A 19,574-nucleotide genomic window follows, 5' to 3' on the forward strand; every position below is an offset into this window, starting at 1 on the left:
TCTGTCCTTGACCCCTGCAGGACATCCTCTCTCTCCAGCACTGCAATATTCTCCTTAATCAACACTGCCACCCACCCCACTTCCTTTTTTTTCTTCCCTATCTTTCCTGAACACATTGTATCCAGGAATATTTAGTACCCAATCCTGCCCTTTTTTGAGCCAGGTCTCCATTATCGCCACTACATCATATTCCCATGTGGCTATTTGTGCCTGTAGCTCACCAACCTTATTTATCACGCTTTGTGTGTGCACACTAAACCTGTCATAACCCATACTCACATTCTCTCTTAGTCTGATCCCACCTAATACTGTACTATTTCTTACTCGAGATCTATCTGTCTCTCCCAATCCTTTGTGCACCTGGTTTCTCCTTTCCAATGTTACATCTTGGTGCCTATCCCCTGCCAAATTAATTTAAACCCTCCCCCACTTGTTAAAATTAATGGGTTAATGACTTCACCAAATTAGTGCAGACAGAAGTTTAGCATGAATGCGCTAATGACTGTGCTTCAAATAATGCGCAGACGTAATTAAACCCTTAGTCTTTACCGTTACCCTCACTTTGTCCATTTGTGTTTCTGAATTTTAATCCATTTCTCTCTTTATCCTGCTATAGAATTGATCGGAAGATGTCTGGAGGACAGAGCGGTTACGAACTGAAAGAGGCCAAAGCCATCTTAAGTGAACTGAAAACCATCAAAAAAGCCATTAGTACAGGGGAAAAAGAGAAACAAGATCTGATGCAGGTACCAGAGAGGGTTTTATATAGACTTAGGAATTAAAATGTCTGCCCAGTGTCCACACAGTTACTAGAAGCTGACTATCATCTTTAACTTAAAGATATTGATATAATTTAATATATACTGATGGTTATTTATTGCTCCCTCTCCCTGGCCAAAATCACCTACTACTCCAGGGTCGTCCTTCAGAGCAGAAAGAACTTCATACTCCTTTTCTCCACTACAAAATGTCTCCCCAGACCTCCCCCACTTCCATATATAAAAAAAGTAAATGTTTCAGGACTTTGGAGCCTTTGAGCCTTCTTGCTGCTTCTGGAGAGAAGGCCATACGGCCTAAAGATCATGTGGGATGGGGGGGGGGGGTGCGAGAGGAAAATCTTAAAAATTCTTCTGAACCTTTAGGTTGCCCCTGAGACCCCTGCAGACCCTTTGGGCTGTGGAGGATTTTGTCTGGGTGCTTACATCAGGTTTCCCCAGGTGCTTTTTCTCTGGGGTGCCCAACAGTGATGGGATGAGGAAAGTGAAGCAGGAGTGGGGAAATCCTCCTTTAACCCCATTAAAATACTCATGCTGGGCCTGTGCCTACTCCAGGTGCAGGCCCACTACTGCCTAGGAAATCCTGACTAGGTGCATTGGAGGGGGTGACACAAAGGGCTCAATTTTGAAATGGTGGCGGGCTGGCAGCGGGGGTGGGGGGGTGAAGGTGCGCGTGGCAAACCCGCATAAACAAAACTTTCTGATTCCAACGCGATCGTATGGCGATTACTGATGATCAACGTGCTCTCCAGGTTTCGCTGCCGTCAGGAACTGCAACGCAGGGCGGGGGGTGGGGTGGGGGCCAGAAAGAGAGAGAGCAAGATGTCATCCGGTGCTGGAACAGAAGATCAGTCGGGGGGAGAGTGGCAGATCGGGGGAAGAGGGGAAGATCGGGAGGACATCGGGTGGGGGTGAAGAGGGGGACATTGGGGGGGGTGAAGAGGGGGACATTGGGGGGGGTGAAGAGGGGGACATCGGGGGGGGGGTGAAGAGGGGGACATCGGGGGGGGTGAAGAGGGGGACATTGGGGGGGTGAAGAGGGGGACATTGGGGGGGTGAAGAGGGGGACATTGGGGGGGGTGAAGAGGGGGACATTGGGGGGGGTGAAGAGGGGGACATTGGGGGGGTGAAGAGGGGGACATTGGGGGGGGCTGAAGAGCGGAACATCGGGGGGGGGGGTGAAGAGGGGGACATCGGGGGGGGGTGAAGAGGGGGACATCGGGGGGGGTGAAGAGGGGGACATCGGGGGGGTGAAGAGGGGGACATCGGGGGGGTGAAGAGGGGGACATCGGGGGGGGGTGAAGAAGGGGACATTGGATGGGTGAAGAGGGGGACATCGGACAGGAAGACATTGGACTTCGGAGGTTGATTTTGTGTTATAACTTCTGAATCAGAAGCGGTGGGTAAGCCGCCCAGGTAATTTAAAAATCGTTGTAATCACTTAATTTGTCATAGGTAAAGTGTCTTAAGTACCCGAGATATCTTTGGCTCTTTAACTGTCATCCTGCCGGCTTTAACTGCCAGCGGGACTTCTGGTTTCGGGTCGCCCATGCGCACACAGATGCGTCCTTGGGAAACTCGGAAGTCAGCGGGTTGGAGCCGGCTTTCGAATCCGAACGGGATTTCCGTGATTTTCGGAGCCCCCCGCCCCCAATGCACCCACAATTTCCCCCTAAAATTGAGCCAAATGGGTCTCCATCCTTTTTCTTTTTGCTGTTTCTGGAAGAAAATCTATCCTAATTCCTTTTAAAATGGTCTGCTGAGCTGTTTCATTAAACACTGCTTTAGTGAATTGGTCTCAATAAAGTTTTTTTGTTCCTTGATTGTTTCCTTCCCAGAGCCTTGCCAAACTGAAGGACCGATTCCGTTCCAACCAGAGTGTGGGAACCTCAGAGTCAGACTTGCAGTCCAATCCAGCCAATTCCCGGCTCTCCATCTCCAGACAGTGCCTAGACGCTGGCTCCCAAACAGACATCACTGGTGACGTGAGTACTTATTTCTTCAGTGAATTTCACAGAATCTTCTCTTTCCTTGAGTCTTCTACTCGGAAACAAGGGCAGCTCTGAAAAGCAACAGCCGCCTTTTTGAACCACTGGCCTCATGCCTTCGTTATTTGCTCTTTTGCAAGTATTGCCTCGATTTTAAAATTCTCATTCTTGTTTTCAAATCCCTGCATGGCCTCGCCCCTCCCTATCTCTGTAGCCTCCTCCAGCCCTACAACCCTCCGAGATCTCTGCGCTCCACCAATTCTGGCCTCTTGCGCATCCCCGATTTTCATTGCTCCACCATTGACGGCCGTGCCTTCAGCTGCCTAGGCCCTAAGCTCTGGAATTCCCTCCCTAAACCTCTCCGCCTCTCTACCTCTCTCTCTCCTCCTTTAAGATGCACCTGATAACCTACCTCTTTGACGAAGCTTTTAGTCACCTGACCTAATATCTCCTTATGTGGCTGGGCGTCAAATTTTGTTTGATAATGCTCCTATGAAGCGCCTTGGGTCGTTTTACTGCGTTAAAGGCGCTATATAAATGCAAGTTGTTGTGTGTTGTATTTAACCGTGTTTCTTAATGCTGGGCAGCAGAAAGGCACTGCTTGTGTCAGTAAACCTCGTAAACACACGTAGAATGAAATATTCAGATTAATGTTTCACCTGATATTGTGTTGCCTGAACTCAGCATAGTTGCCACACATTCATTTCTGGTCGCCAAGCAGAAGAGAACCATCCAAGCACTGGAAGCTGTAGAGAGCAGAACCATGAGGTTGTTTCCTGATGTAAGACAAAAGGTTAGAAAAAGTCAGACCTGGAAATGAGGTGAATGAGAGAAAACCTTATATACGTACATGGTACTATGTGGAGTAGAAAAGGTGAATCCTGAGCATTATTCCAAATTAAGCCACAATTGCAGGACAAGGGGACATGGTCAGGACTGATGTCAGGAAGCACTTCTTCACACAAGTGATCAATGTCTGGAATGATCTTCCGGGTAGGAAAGTGGAGGCAAAAGCCCTGGAATCATTCAAGAGGCAGTTGGACACTGTAATAGTAAGATCTTGGGTTGCTATGAAAGGATGCGTTAGGTAGACTGAATGGCCTCCCTCAATCTGCACCTTCTGTTGAATGCAGCTTTTTTCTGTAAAGTGAAGGTAAATTTGCATTGAATGAGTGAATATTTGTTCTGTGTATTGTACACAGCAGCATAGTTTAATGGTTAAATGCGTAGCTTTTTTTTTGTTCTTGGGGTGTGGGCAACACTGGCAAGGCAGTATTTATCACCCATCCCTAATTGCCCTGAGGGCATTCAGATTCCGCCACATAATGTAAGACTGGAATCACATGTAGAGGTGGCAGGTTCCAGTTAGTGAACCAGTTGGGTTTTTATTACAACCTGGCTGCTTTCATGGTCATTTTTTCTGATTCAAGCCACAAATTTTCAGATTTATTGAATTTAGTTTGACAATTTGCTATGCTGATATTTGAACCTCTAGGTTGCTAGTTCAGTACCAGAATCACTAGGATGCCATACCCTTAAGCTTACCTGATTATAAAGTACTTTGCCTACAGAAGGTTTGGAAAATGTTTCAGAACTGACAAGAGTACATTGTATTTTTCACCTGTATGTGTAAATTTTGATAGTCAGTTTTGAATGTGTCTCAGTTCCATCATTCTAGTTTCCCCTTTCTGGATCCAAGGTGCTAATTCTCAACTATGTTCATTATTTCATTTTATGTTGCATTTGCACCAAGTTACTAGATCAATTCAAGTTAAGAGAGGTCTTTAAGATTACGAAAAGGTTTGATAGCGTAGACGTAGAGAAGATGTTTCCACTTGCGGGGGAGACCAGAACTAGGGACCATAAATATAAGTTAGTCATTAATAAATCCAATGGGGAATTCAGAAGAAACTTTTTTACCCAGAGAATAATTAGAATGTGGAACTTGCTACCACAAGGAGTAGATGAGGCAACTAGCATAGATGCATTTAAGGGGAAGCTAAATAAACACATGAAGGAGAAAGGAATAGAAAGATATGTTGATGGGGTTAGATGAAGAAGGGTGGGAAGAGGCTCATGTGGAGCATAAACACTGGCATGGACCTGTTTGTCCAAATGGCCTGTTTTTGTGCTGCACATTCTATGTAATCCTATGTAAATATACCAAGCTATTCAAGCAAATTCACTTGACACCTGTAAATTATTTTTGGTTGCATCAGTACTTACCTAGATATATGGTGATGTTTATTCATGCTCATTTAATTTCTCAACCTGTAATTTTTCTTCATCTGATGCTTTCTTCTGGATATCCCTCCAGTCTATCCTGATCTGTGTCGATCTCCCATGCCCGCGTCACTCTCTCGGCATTGGTAGCATAGAGCAATTCACCATGCCTTCATGTGACATACTGTGACTGAATCATAGAATGTTACAGCACAGAAACAGACCACTCAGTCCATCAAGTCTGTACTGGTGTCTATGAGCCACCTGGTCTAATCCCACTCTCCTGCTCACTTTTCACACTCTTTTTAATATTTCTCTTTTTCAAACAATTATCTAATTCCCTGTTAAAATAATTTATGGACTCTGCTTCATCAACAATTTCTGGCAGAGAATTCCACATTCTAACTACCCTCTGTGTAAAGAATTTGTTTCAAACCTTCCCTTTAATTTTGTTTTGTGCCCTTTTGTTACTGTCTTGCTAACCATTGGAAAATATCCATCACTATCATCTCATAACTTTTCATAATCTTGACCCCTTTACCTTTTGAAATCTATTGGAAAACCCCGTAAGTCTTTCTTCATAGTTGTTACCTCTTATTCCACATGATTTGCAGATTTTGATCAGTAAATCTTGCCTTGTGCCTTTTGCACTGTCCCTCCATTTCCTACATGAACTGTGCACTCCAAAACTGGATGTGTGCTGTATTCCCCTCCACTGTAGTTGACAGGGTCCTTGACCACACTTCTGCCTTCACCCCATCCCCTCTATGTCTCCCAAAACCATGATAAGGTCCCCCTTGTCCTCACCTTCTACCCTACCAGCCTCCATATTCAACGTATCATCCTCTGCCATTTCTGTCACCTCCAGTGCAATCCCACCACCAAACATATCTTCCCCTCCCCTCCACTTTCAGCATTCCGAAGGGAACGCTCCCTCCGCAACACCCTGGTCCACTCGTCCATTACCCCCAACACCTGCCCTCCTCCCCACGGCACCTTCCCGTGCAAGTGCAGGAGATGCAACACCTGCCCTTTCACCTCCTCCCTTTCTACAGTCCAGGGCCCCAAACACTCCTTCCAGGTGAAACAGCGATTTACTTGGACTTCTTTCAATTTAGTATATTGTATTTGCTGCCCACAGTGCGGTCTCCTCTACACTGGGGAGACAAAACGCAGATTTGGGTGATCGCTTTGCTGAACACCTCTGCTCAGTCCGCAAGCGTGACCCTGACCTGCCGGTTATTTGCCATTTTAATTCCCCGTCCCACTCCCACTTTGACCTCTCTGTCCTCGGCCTCTTACACTGTTCCAGTGAAGCTCAACGTAAGCTCGAGGAACAGCACCTCATCTTTTGATTAGGCATTTAAAGGAGTAAACTCCTTAAAGGGAGTGGTAAGTAGTTTTTCTTTCCTTTTTTTTTCTCTTGACACTGTAGTTGTTCTTAAGCTAATTTAAGGGTTAAGTCATGGCAGGAGATCCCAGCGCCGTGTCATGTTCCTCTTGTGGGATGTGGGAATTCAGGGCTCCTTCCTGTATCCCTGATTCCTTCACCTGCGGGAAGTGTGTCCAGCTGCAGCTATTGTTTGACCGCTTGACGGCTCTGGAGCTGCGGATGGACTCACTTTGGAGCATCCGCGATGCTGAGAAAGTCGTGGATAGCACGTTCAGTGAGTTGGTCACACCGCAGATAAAAATTACTGAGGGAGATAGTGAATGGGTGACCAACAGACAGAGGAAGAGTAGGAAGGCAGTGCAGGGGTCCCCTGCGGTCATCTCCCTCCAAAACAGGTATACCGTTTTGGATACTGTTGGCGGAGATGGCTCACCAGGGGAAGGTGGCAGTGGCCAGGTTCATGGCACCGTGGCTGGCTCTGCTGCACAGGAGGGCAGGAAAAAGAGTGGCAGAGCTATAGTGATAGGGGACTCGATTGTAAGGGGAATAGACAGGCGTTTCTGCGGACGCAACCGAGACTCCAGGATGGTATGTTGCCTCCCTGGTGCAAGGGTCAAGGATGTCTCGGAGCGGCTGCAGGACATTCTGGAGGGGGAGGGTGAACAGCCAGTTGTCGTGGTGCATATAGGCACCAACGATATAGGTAAAAAACAGGATGAGGTCCTACAAGCTGAATTTAGGGAGTTAGGAGTTAAACTAAAGAGTAGGACCTCAAAGGTAGTAATCTCAGGATTGCTACCAGTGCCACGGGTTAGTCAGAGTAGGAATGACAGGATAGCTAAGATGAATACGTGGCTTGAGAGATGGTGCAAGCTGGAGGGATTCAAATTCCTGGGCCATTGGAACCGGTTCTGGGGGAGGTGGGACCAGTACAAATTGGACGGTCTGCATCTGGGCAGGACTGGAACCAATGTCCTAGGGGGAGTGTTTGCCAGTGCTGTTGGGGAGGGTTTAAACTAATGTGGCAGGGGGATGGGAACCGATGCAGGAAGTCAGTGGGAAATAAAGTGGTGACAGAAACAAAAGGCAGTAAGGGAGAGTGTACAGAACATGACCGGACAGATGGTCTGAGAAAGCAGGGCAAAGACCAAGGGAAGTCTAGATTAAACTGCATTTATTTCAATGCAAGAAGTCTGATGGGCAAGGCAGATGAACTCAGGGCATGGATGGGTACATGGGACTGGGATGTTATAGCTATTACTGAAACATGGCTAAGGGAGGGGCAGGACTGGCAGCTCAATGTTCCAGGGTACAGATGCTATAGGAAAGATAGAGCAGGAGGTAAGAGAGGAGGGGGAGTTGCGTTCTTGATTAGGGAGAACATCACGGCAGTAGTGAGAGGGGATATATCCGAGGGTTCGCCCACTGAGTCCATATGGGTAGAACTGAAAAATAAGAAGGGAGAGATCACTTTGATAGGATTGTACTACAGACCCCCAAATAGTCAACGGGAAATTGAGGAGCAAATATGTAAGGAGATTACAGACAGCTGCAAGAAAAATAGGGTGGTAATAGTAGGGGACTTTAACTTTCCCAACATTGACTGGGACAGCCATAGCATTAGGGGCTTGGATGGAGAGAAATTTGTTGAGTGTATTCAGGAGGAATTTCTCATTCAGTATGTGGATGGCCCGACTAGAGAGGGGGCAAAACTTGACCTCCTCTTGGGAAATAAGGAAGGGCAGGTGACAGAAGTGTTAGTGAGGGATCACTTTGGGACCAGTGATCATAATTCCATTAGTTTTAAGATAGCTATGGAGAAGGATAGGTCTGGCCCAAAAGTTAAAATTCTAAATTGGGGAAAGGCCAATTTTGATGGTATTAGACAGGAACTTTCAGAAGTTGATTGGGAGAGTCTGTTGGCAGGCAAAGGGACGTCTGGTAAGTGGGAGGCTTTCAAAAGTGTGTTAACCAGGGTTCAGTGTAAGCACATTCCTTATAAAGTGAAGGGCAAGGCTGGTAGAAGTAGGGAACCTTGGATGACTCGGGAGATTGAGGCACTAGTCAAAAATAAGAAGGAGGCATATGACATGCATAGGCAGCTGGGATCAAGTGGATCCCTTGAAGAGTATAGAGATTGCCGGAGTAGAGTTAAGAGAGAAATCAGGAGGGCAAAAAGGGGATATGAGATTGCTTTGGCAGATCAGGCAAAGGTGAATCCAAAGAGCTTCTACAAATACATAAAGGGCAAAAGGGTAACAAGGGAGAGAGTAGGGCCTCTTAAGGATCAACAAGGTCATCTATGTGCGGAACCACAAGAGATGGGTGAGATCCTGAATGAATATTTCACATCGGTATTTACGGTTGAGAAAGGCATGGATGTTAGGGAACTTGGGGAAATAAATAGTGATGTCTTGAGGAGTGTACATATTACAGAGAGGGAGGTGCTGGAAGTCTTAACGCGCATCAAGGTAGATAAATCTCCGGGACCTGATGAAATGTATCCCAGGACGTTATGGGAGGTTAGGGAGGAAATTGCGGGTCCCCTAGCAGAGATATTTGAATCATCCACCGCTACAGGTGAGGTGCCTGAAGATTGGAGGGTAGCAAATGTTGTGCCTTTGTTTAAGAAGGGCGGCAGGGAAAAGCCTGGGAACTACAGACCAGTGAGCCTGACATCTGTAGTGGGTAAGTTGTTAGAGGGTATTCTGAGGGACAGAATCTACAGGCATTTGGAGAGGCAGGGACTAATTAGGAACAGTCAGCATGGTTTTGTGAGAGGAAAATCATGTCTCACGAATTTGATTGAGTTTTTTGAAGGGGTAACCAAGAAGATAGATGAGGGCTGTGCAGTAGACGTGGTCTACATGGACTTCAGCAAAGCATTTGACAAGGTACCGCATGGTAGGTTGTTACATAAGGTTAAATCTCATGGGATCCAAGGTGAGGTAGCCAATTGGATACAAAATTGGCTTGACGACAGAAGACAGAGGGTGGTTGTCGAGGGTTGTTTTTCAAACTGGATGCCTGTGTCCAGCGGTGTGCCTCAGGGATCGGTGCTGGGTCCGCTGTTATTTGTTATTTATATTAATGATTTGGATGAGAATTTAGGAGGCATGGTTAGTAAGTTTGCAGATGACACCAAGATTGGTGGCATTGTGGACAGTGAAGAAGGTTATCTAGGATTGCAACGGGATCTTGATAAATTGGGCCAGTGGGCCGATGAATGGCAGATGGAGTTTAATTTAGATAAATGTGAGGTGATGCATTTTGGTAGATCGAATCGGGCCAGGACCTACTCCGTTAATGGTAGGGCGTTGGGGAGAGTTATAGAACAAAGAGATCTAGGAGTACAGATTCATAGCTCCTTGAAAGTGGAGTCACAGGTGGATAGGGTGGTGAAGAAGGCATTCAGCATGCTTGGTTTCATTGGTCAGAACATTGAATGCAGGAGTTGGGATGTCTTGTTGAAGTTGTACAGGGCATTGGTGAGGCCACACTTGGAGTACTGTGTACAGTTCTGGTCACCCTATTATAGAAAGGATATTATTAAACTAGAAAGAGTGCAGAAAAGATTTACTAGGATGCTACCGGGACTTGATGGTTTGACTTACAGGGAGAGGTTAGACAGACTGGGACTTTATTCCCTGGAGAGTAGGAGGTTAAGGGGTGATCTTATAGAAGTCTATAAAATAATGAGGGGCATAGATAAGGTCGATAGTCAAAATCTTTTCCCAAAGGTAGGGGAGTCTATAACGAGGGGGCACAGATTTAAGGTGAGAGGGGAGAGATACAAAAGGATCCAGAGGGGCAATTTTTTCACTCAAAGGGTGGTGAGTGTCTGGAACGAGCTGCCAGAGGCAGTAGTAGAGGCGGGTACAATTTTGTCTTTTAAAAAGCATTTGGACAGTTACATGGGGAAGATGGGTATCGAGGGATATGGGCCAAGTGCAGGCAATTGGGACTAGCTTAGTGGTATAAACTGGGCGACATGGACATGTTGGGCCGAAGGGCCTGTTTCCATGTTGTAACTTCTATGATTCTATGATTCTATGATTTTACAACCTTACAGATTACAGAATACTGCATACAGTTTTGGTCTCCATACTTAAGAAAAGACATACTTGCTCTCGAGGCAGTACAAAGAAGGTTCACTCGGTTAATCCCGGGGATGAGGGGGCGGACATATGAGGAGAGGTTGAGTAGATTGGGACTCTACTCATTGGAGTTCAGAAGAATGAGAGACGATCTTATTGAAACATATAAGATTGTGAAGGGTCTTGATCGGGTGGATGCAGTAAGGATGTTCCCAAAGATGGGTGAAACTAGAACTAGGGGGCATAATCTTAGAATAAGGGGCTGCTCTTTCAAAACTGAGATGAGGAGAAACTTCTTCACTCAGAGGGTGGTAGGTCTGTGGAATTTGCTGCCCCAGGAAGCTGTGGAAGCTACATCATTAGATAAATTTAAAACAGAAATAGACAGTTTCCTAGAAGTAAAGGGAATTAGGGGTTATGGGGAGCGGGCAGGAAATTGGACATGAAGCTGAGTTCGGATCGGTCAATGCCCTGTGGGTGGCGGAGAGGGCCCAGGGGCTATGTGGCCGGGTCCTGCTCCGACTTCTTGTGTTCTTTAGATTTGTGGTTGGGATCAGATCAGCCATGATCTTATTGAATGGCGGAGCAGGCTCGAGGGGCCGATTGGCCTACTCCTGCTCCAATTTCTTATGTTCTTATGTTCTTATGTTCTAATATCTTCAGCTCATAACTGCTGCTCCCATTTTTTCGTACAGCAGGTTCTGATGTTGCCATTTACAGCTCCTCTAGACCCATCTTTTGTTTCTTTACTTGTCCCATTACCGCCCTCCTTGTCTTGCACTATCATCCCTTTTGTCATTTAATCACTCCTGCCCGCTACCATATCAGAGATCTTCCCTTTTGTTCTTTCCTCCCTCCTTTTCCTGCCTCGGAACTTGCTTAAAAACTGTTAAATCTTCAACTTCTTCCAGTTCTGATGAGAGGTCATTGACCTGAAATGCTAACTCTGTTTCTTTCTCCACAGATGCTGCCTGACTTGCTGAGTATTTCCAACACTTTCTGTTTTTAATTCAGATTTCCAGAATCCGCAGTATTTTGTTTTTGACTGTGTGCTGTCGATATTGGTTAAGTAGCTGTTCAGCAAGTTCAGCAGCATTTTTGCAGATGCTTTCCGATTGGCCATTCAGTTGTGTGCTAGTTTTAGCACAGCCAATCGTACCCAAGCTTCCAGAAAGTGCACTGAGTAAAGGTGGTCATTCCTGCAAGTGTGTTTAAAAAATGTTAACACGCTTGTCCTTTTAAGAGGAATTTCCCCCAAATGTGTAAAATGTACAAGCGTTCTCGTGTTTGTGCCTTGATTGAGTTGTTGGATTTCATATTGAGTTTGAGAGTGATGTAGTTAAGTCCAAAACTAGCATTCTAAATTTAAACAAGGCCAATTATGTAGGTATGAGGGGCGAGTTGGCTAAGGTGGATTGGGAAATTAGATTAAAAGATATGACAGTAGATAAGCAATGGCAAACATTTAAAGAAATAATTCAAAATTCCCAATGAGTGTACATACCGTTGAGGAATAAAAACTCCACAGGAAAAATGTTCCAACGGTGACTAACTAGAGAAGTTAAGGATAGTATTAGATTAAAAGAAGAGGCTTACAATGTTACCAAAAAGAGTAGTAAGCCCTTCAATCTCACCCTTTGTCATGTGTTCACTAACCCCTCTGACCTTCCCCTCTCTGACCCCGAACGATCAGTCCTCAGCAAAGGCCTTAGCTTCATCCCCTTACGCCCCCACCTCAATGGGTTTCGAGCTCGACACGATGCTGAGCTCTTCTTCCTTCGCCTCCACGCCCATTTATTTGACCAGGAGTCTCCCCCCCCCCCCCCCCCCCCCCAACCCCCCCCCCCCGCACAGTGGACCCTTCTCCAGTCTCCAGAATTCTCATTCCACCTGGACCTCTCCCTCTGGCCTCTTACCCTCTCTTGATCTTTTCATTGTGAACTGCCGGCATGACATCGGCCATCTCAATTTCTCTACTCCCCTCACTCTCTCTAACCTACCTCCCTCTGAACTTGCAGCACTCTGTTCTCTCAAGTCTAACCCTGACATTGTCATCAAACCTGCTGACAAGAGCACGCTGTTGTTGTGTGGCGAACAGACCTCTACCTTGCGGAGGCTGAACGCCAACTCTCCGACACCTCGTCCTACCTCCCCCTGGACCATGACCTCACTGCCTAACATTAAGCCATAGATCCCAGACCATCACCGACCTCTCTCCTCTGGAGATCTCATAGCTCCCCCACCCTGCACAGCCCGCTTCTACCTCCTTTCCAAGATCCACAAACAGAACTGTCCTGGACAACCCATTGTTTCAGCCTGTTCTTGCCCCACGAACCTTATTTCTTATGGAGGTTATGCTGGAACTATATAAAACATTGGTTAGGCCACAGCTTGAGTACTACATACAGTTCTGGTCACCACATTACAGGAAAGATGTGGTTGCACTAGAGAGGGTGCAGAGGAGATTTACGAGGATGTTGCCAGGGCTGGAGAATTTTAGCTATGAGGAAAGATTGGATAGGCTGGGGTTGTTTTCTTTGGAACAAAGGAGACTGAGGGGAGATTCAATTGAGGTGTATAAAATTATGACGGGACTAGATAGAGTGGATAGGGAAGACCTATTTCCCTTAGCAGAGGGGTCAGTGACCAGGGGTCATAGATTTAAACTAATTGGTAGAAGGATTAGATGGGAGCTGAGGAGAAATTTTTTCACCCAGAGGGTGGTGGGGGTCTGGAACTCACTGCCTGAAAGGGTGGTAGAGGCAGAAACCCTAAACTCATTTAAAAAGTACTTGGATATGCACTTGAAGTGCTGTAACCCACAGGGCTACAGACCAAGTGCTGGAAAGTGGGATTAAGCTGGATAGCTCTTTTTCGGCCGGCACAGACATGATGAACCGAGTGGCCTCCTTCTGTGCTGTAATTTTCTATGTTTCTATATCCTCCTATCTTCACTCTTTTTTTCTCCCCTTGTCCAGTCTCTTCCAACCTAAATCCGCGGCTCTTCTGATGCCCTCCGTCACTTTAACAGTTTCCAGTTTCCCGGCCCTAACCGTCTCCTTTTCACCATGGACGTCCAGTCCCTCTACACCTCCATCCCCCTCCAGCACTGCCTGCAGGCCCCCCGCTTCTTCCTTGAACGGAGGCTCAACCAGTCCCCATCCACCACCACCCTCCTCCGCCTGGCTGAACTTGTTCTTACGTTGAACAACTTCTCCTTTGACTCCACTCACTTCCTCCAAATAAAAGGTGTTGCAATGGGAACCCGTATGGGTCCCAGCCATGCCTGCCTTTTTGTGGGATATGTGGAACATTCTTTGTTCCAGTCCTTCTCAGGTCCCTTCCCTCAACTCTTTTTCCAGTACACTGATGATTGTATCGGTGCCATTTCCTGCTCTCGCCATGTACTGGAAAATTTCATCAACTTTGCTTCCAATTTCCACCCTTCCCTCACCATCACACGGTCCATCTCCGACTCTTCCATTCCCTTCCTCGACTTCTCTATCTCCATTTCTGCGGATAGGCTGTCAACCAGTATCTATTATAAGCCCACCGACTCCCACAGCTACCTTGATTACACTTCTTCCCACCCCGCTTCCTGTAAGGATTCTATTCCCTTCGCCCAGTTTCTCCGTCTCCATCGCATCCGTTCTCGACCGTGTCCGTCCTATTTCCCACACTTCTGCCCTCACCCCTTCCCTTCCCTCCCAGAACCATTATAGGGTCCCCCTTGTCCTCACTTTCCACCCCACTAGCCTCCACATTCCACATATCATCCTCCGCCATTTCTGTCAACTCCAACGCGATCCCACCACCAAACATATCTTCCCCTCCCCTCTCCTCCCCTTTCAGCATTCCAAATGGATCGCTCCCTCCGTGACACACCCAACACCCACTGTCCTCCCCACGGCACCTTCCCGCGCGAACGCAGGAGATGCAACATCTGCCCCTTCACCTCCTCCCTTCCCACCGTCCAGGGCCCCAAACACTCATTCCAGGTGAAACAGCGGTTTACTTGTACTTCTTTCAATTTAGTATACTGTTTTCGCTGCACACAATGCGGTCTCCTCTACACTGGGGAGACCAAACGCAGACTGGGTGAATGCTTTGCTGAACACCTCCACTCTGTCCGCAAGCGTGACTCTGACCTGCCGGTCGTTTGCCATTTTAATTCCCTGTCCCACTCTCACTCTGACCTCTCTGTCCTCGGCCTCTTACGCTGTTCCAATGAAGCTCAACGTAAGCTCAAGGAACAGCACCTCATCTTTCATTTAGGCACTTTACAACCTTCCAGACTCAACATTGATTTCAATAATTCAGCAAAAAAAGGACCAAGAGATTGATTAAAAGGGGAAAAATAAACTATGAGAGTAAACTTGCAAGGAACATAAAAGTGGACTATTAAAGCTTCTACAAGTATGTAAAAAGAAAAAGATTAGTGAAGACAAATGTAGGTCCCTTACAGTCAGTAATGGGAGAATTTATAATGGGGAACAGGGAAATGGCAGAGCAATTAAACAAATACTTTGGTTCTGTCTTCACGGAAGAGGACACAAATAACTTCCCAGAAATGCTAGGGAACCAAGGGCCTAGCGAGAAGGAGGAATTAAAGGAAATTAGTATTAGTAAAAAAATAGTGCTGGAAAAATTGATAGGACTGAAAGCCGATAAATCCCCAGGGCCTGATAATCTGCATCCCAGAGTACTAAAAGAGGTAGCCATGGAAATAGTGGGTGCATTAGTTGCCATCTTCCAAAATTCTATAGATTATGGAACAGTTCCTGCAGATTGGAGGGTGGCAAATATAACCCCACTATTTAAAAAAGGATGGAGAGAGAGAACAGGGAACTACAGACCTGTTAGCCTAATATCAGTAGGCTAGAGAAAATGCTAGAGTCTATTATAAAGGATGTGATAACAGGACATTTAGAAAATATCAACGGGATTAGACAAAGTCAACATGGATTTAGGAAAGGGAAATCATGTTTGACAAACCTACTGGAGTTTTTTGAGAATGTAACTGGTGGAATAGATAAGGGAGAACCAGTGGATGTGATTTATTTGGATTTTCAGAAGGCCTTTGATAAAGTCCCACATAAGAGGTTAGTATGCAAAATTAAAGCACATGAGATTGGGGGTAATATACTGGCATGGATTGAAAATTGGTTAACAGACAGGAAACAGAGAGTAGGAATAAATGGGTCTTTTTCAGGGTAGCAGGCAGTGACTAGTGGGGTACCGCAGGTATCAGTGCTTGGGCCCCAGCTATTCACAATATATATCAGTGATTTGGATGAGGGAATCAAATGTAATATTTCCAAGTTTGCTAACAACACAAAACTAGGTGAGACCATGTGGTGTGAGGAGGATGCAAAGAGGCTTCAAGGCGATTTAGACAAGTTGAGTGAGTGGGCAAATACATGGCAGATGCAGTATAACGTGGATAAATGTGAAGTTATCCACTTAGGGAGGAAAAGCAGAAAGGCAGAGTATTATTTAAATGGTAATAGATTGGGGAATGTTGATATACAAAGGGACCTGGGTGTCCTTGTACATCAGTCACTGAAAGCAAATATGCAGGTGCAGCAAGCAGTTAGGAAGGCAAATGGTATGTTGGCCTTCATTGCAAGAGGATTTGCTTATAGGAGCAAGGATGTCTTACTGCAGTTATACAGGACCTTGGTGAGACCACACCTGTAGTATTGTGTGCAGTTTTGGTCTCCTTACCTAAGAAAGGATATACTTGCTATAAAGGGAGTACAGTGAAGGTTCACTAAATCGATTCCTGGGATGGCGGGACTGTTGTATGAGGAGAGATTGGGTCGACTCGGCCTGTATTCACTAGAGTTTAGAAGAATGAGAGGGGATCTCATTGAAACATATAAAATTCTGACAGGACTAGACAGACTGGATGCAGGGAGGCTGTTTCCCCTGGCTGGGGGTTCCAGAACGAGGGGTCACAGTCTCAGGATACGGGGTAGGACATTTAGGACTGAGATGATGAGAAATTTCTTCACTCAGAGGGTGGTGAACCTGTGGAATTCTCCACCACAGAAGGCTGTGGAGGCCAAATCACTGAATATATTTAAGATGGAGCTGGATAGATTTCTAGACACAAAAGGCATCAAAGGGTATGGGGAGAGAGCAGGAATATGGTATTGAGATAGATGATCAGCCATGATCATATTGAATGGCGGAGCAGGCTCGAAGGGCCAAATGCCCTACTCCTGCTCCTATTTACTATGTTTCTATGTTTCTATAACTTCAGATCATAACCACTGCTTCCATTTTTTCGGTCAGCTAGTGCTGGTAATGGTTCTGCTGCTGCCATTTACTGCTACTCCTGATCAATCTTTTGATTCTTAACCGCCTTCCTTGCCTTGCACCATCATCCCTTTTGTCATTTAATCACTCTTGCCCTCTACCCAATCACAGACCTTCCCTTTTTTTTTTCCTCCCCTCCCCTCCCTCCCTCCCCCCCTTTCCCTGGCTCTGTACTTGCTCAAAATCTTTCACTCTTTAACATCTTCCAGTTCTGACGAAAGGTCTTCGACCTGAAACGTTAACTCTGTTTCCTTCTCCACAGATGCTGCCTGACTTGCTGAGCTTCTCCAGCATTTTCTGTTTTTATTTCAGATTTCCAGCATCCGCAATATTTTGCTTTTGAGTAAGCCTGAGGATTGGGAGGGTTTTAGAAATCAGCAAAGGATAACCAAGAAATTGATAAAGAGGGAGAAAATTGAATATGAGATTAAACTAGCAAGAAATATAAAAACAGATTGTAAGAACTTCTACAAGTATATAAAAATGAAGAGATTAGCAAAAGTAAACATGGGTCCATTAGAGGCAGAGACAGAAGAAATTATAATTGGGGATAAGGAAATGGCAGAGACGTTAAACAAATATTTTATATCTGTCTTCACAGTAGAAGACACAAAAAACATACCAAAAATACTGGGGAACCAAAGGTCTAATGAGAGGGAGGAACTTAAAAGTAATTAAGATTAGTAAAGAAGAAGTTTTAGAAAAGTTAATGGGACTAAAAGCCGATAAATCCCCTGGATCTGATGACCTACATCCTAGGGTTTTAAAAGAGGTGGCTGCAGAGATAGTGGGTGCATTGGTTTTGATCTTCCAGAATTCCCTAGATTCTAGAACAGTCCCCATGGATTGGAAGGTAGCAAATATAACCCTGATATTCAAGAAAGGAGGGAGAGAGAAAACAGGGGTCTACAGGCCAGTTAGGCTGACATCAGTAGTAGGGAAAATGTTAGAATCTATTATTAAGGATGTAGTAACAAGGCACTTCGAAAATCATAATATGATCAGGCAGAGTCAACACGGTTTTATGAAAGGGAAATCATGTTTGACATATCTGTTAGAGTTTTTTGAGGGTGTAACTAGCAGGGTAGATAAGGGGGAGCCAGTGGATGTCGTATATTTGGATTTTCAAAAGGTATTCGATAATGTGCCACATAAGAGATTGTTACACAAGATTAGGGCTCATGGGATTGGGGGTAATATATTAGCATGGATTGAGGATTGGTTAACGAACAGAAAGCAGAGAGTAGGAATAAACAGGTCGTTTTCAGGTTGGCAGGCTGTAACTTGTGGGGTGCTGCAAGGATCAGTGCTTAGGCCTCAGCTATTTACAATCTATATTAATGACTTAGATGAAGGGACCGAGTGTAATGTATTCAAGTTTGCTGATGATACGAAGTTGGTGGGAAAGTAAGCTGTGAGGAGGATGCAGGGAGTCTGCAAAAGGATATCGACAGGTTAAATGAGTGGGCAAGAAGGTGGCAGATGGAGTATAATGTGGGGAAATGTGAGGTTATTCACTTTGATAGGAAAAATAGAAAAACAGAATATTTTTTAAATGGTGAGAAATTATTAAATGTTGAAGTTCAGTGGGATTTGTGTGTCCTTGTACACGAAATACAGAAAGTTAACATGCAGGTAGAGCAAGCAATTAGGAAGGCAAATGGCATGTTGGCCTTTATTGCAAGGAGATTGTTGTACAAGAGTAAGGAGGTCTTGCTGCAATTGTACAGGGCATTGGTGAGACCACAACTGGAGTACTGTGTGCAGTTTTGGTCTACTTACCTAAGGAGGAATATACTTGCCTTAGAGACAGTGCAACGAAGGTTCACTAGATTGATTCCTGGGATGAGAGGTTTGTCCAATGAGGAAAGATTGAGTGGAATGGGCCTTTACTCTCTGGAGTTTGGAAGAATGAGAGGTGATCTCATTGAAACATATAAGATTCTGAGGGGGCTTGACAGGTCGATGCTAAGAGGATGTTTCCCTTGGCTGGAGAGTCTAGAACTAGGGGGCATAGTCTCAGGATAAGGGGTCAGCCATTTAGGACTGAGATAAGTAGAGTTTCTTTGCTCAGAGGGTCATGAATCTTTGGAATTCTCTACGACAGAGGGCTGTGGATGCTCAGTTGAGTATATTCAAGACTCAGGTCGATAGCTTTTTGGACTGTAAGGGAATCAAGGGATATGGGGATTGGACGGGAAAGAGGAGTTGAGGTCGAAGATCAGCAGTGATTTTATTGAATGGCGGAGCAGGCTCGAGGGGCCATATGGCCTACTCCTGCTCCTATTTCTTATGTTCTTATGTCCTTATTAATGATTCAGCATCCTGTGGTATGCAGATTTACCTAGAGGTAAATCTTTTTATCTGGAGTTTATAGAAAGCCTGACCCAAGCAGCAAATTTCTTGGCGAATTTGTAGTGTGTTTATTAGGACTGGACTGTATTATGGTGATTAGTGGAGTAGAAGAGGACTTTTCTCAGCTGGTATTAACATTCTCATGCTTTATTGTTGTATGAGGTTTGCTAACAGTCAGAATGCTATGCTTTTTGTTTTAGCATTGCTATCATATGAAGGGTTGTCATTAACACCCATGAGAACAGATTAGTTGCAATCAGTTTATTTCATTAAGAACAACTTAAAAGAAATGATAAGACTACCAAATCAAAGAGATAATGCTAAACCTATGCAAATCATTGGTTAGGCTGCAGCTTGAATTGCATCTAGTTAGGACACAACTTAGGAAGGGATGTCAAGGCCACGGAGACGGTTCAGA

The 19,574-nt window shown here is 45.4% G+C and overlaps 1 protein-coding gene across 3 annotated transcripts in view; it reads left to right on the plus strand.

The window, feature by feature from the left end:
- Positions 1-19,574, plus strand: part of LOC137320758 (protein WWC2-like) — a 215,038-nt gene that overhangs the window by 138,959 nt on the left and 56,505 nt on the right. For all 3 annotated transcript variants that reach the window (XM_067982539.1, XM_067982540.1, XM_067982541.1), the window contains 2 exons: positions 617-746; positions 2,615-2,761. In XM_067982539.1, the coding sequence (XP_067838640.1) occupies positions 617-746; positions 2,615-2,761 (277 nt within the window). The remainder of the gene's footprint in view (positions 1-616; positions 747-2,614; positions 2,762-19,574) is intronic.

Source organism: Heptranchias perlo, chromosome 4 (genome assembly GCF_035084215.1).
Source record: "Heptranchias perlo isolate sHepPer1 chromosome 4, sHepPer1.hap1, whole genome shotgun sequence".
Taxonomy (NCBI): Eukaryota; Metazoa; Chordata; class Chondrichthyes; order Hexanchiformes; family Hexanchidae; genus Heptranchias; species Heptranchias perlo.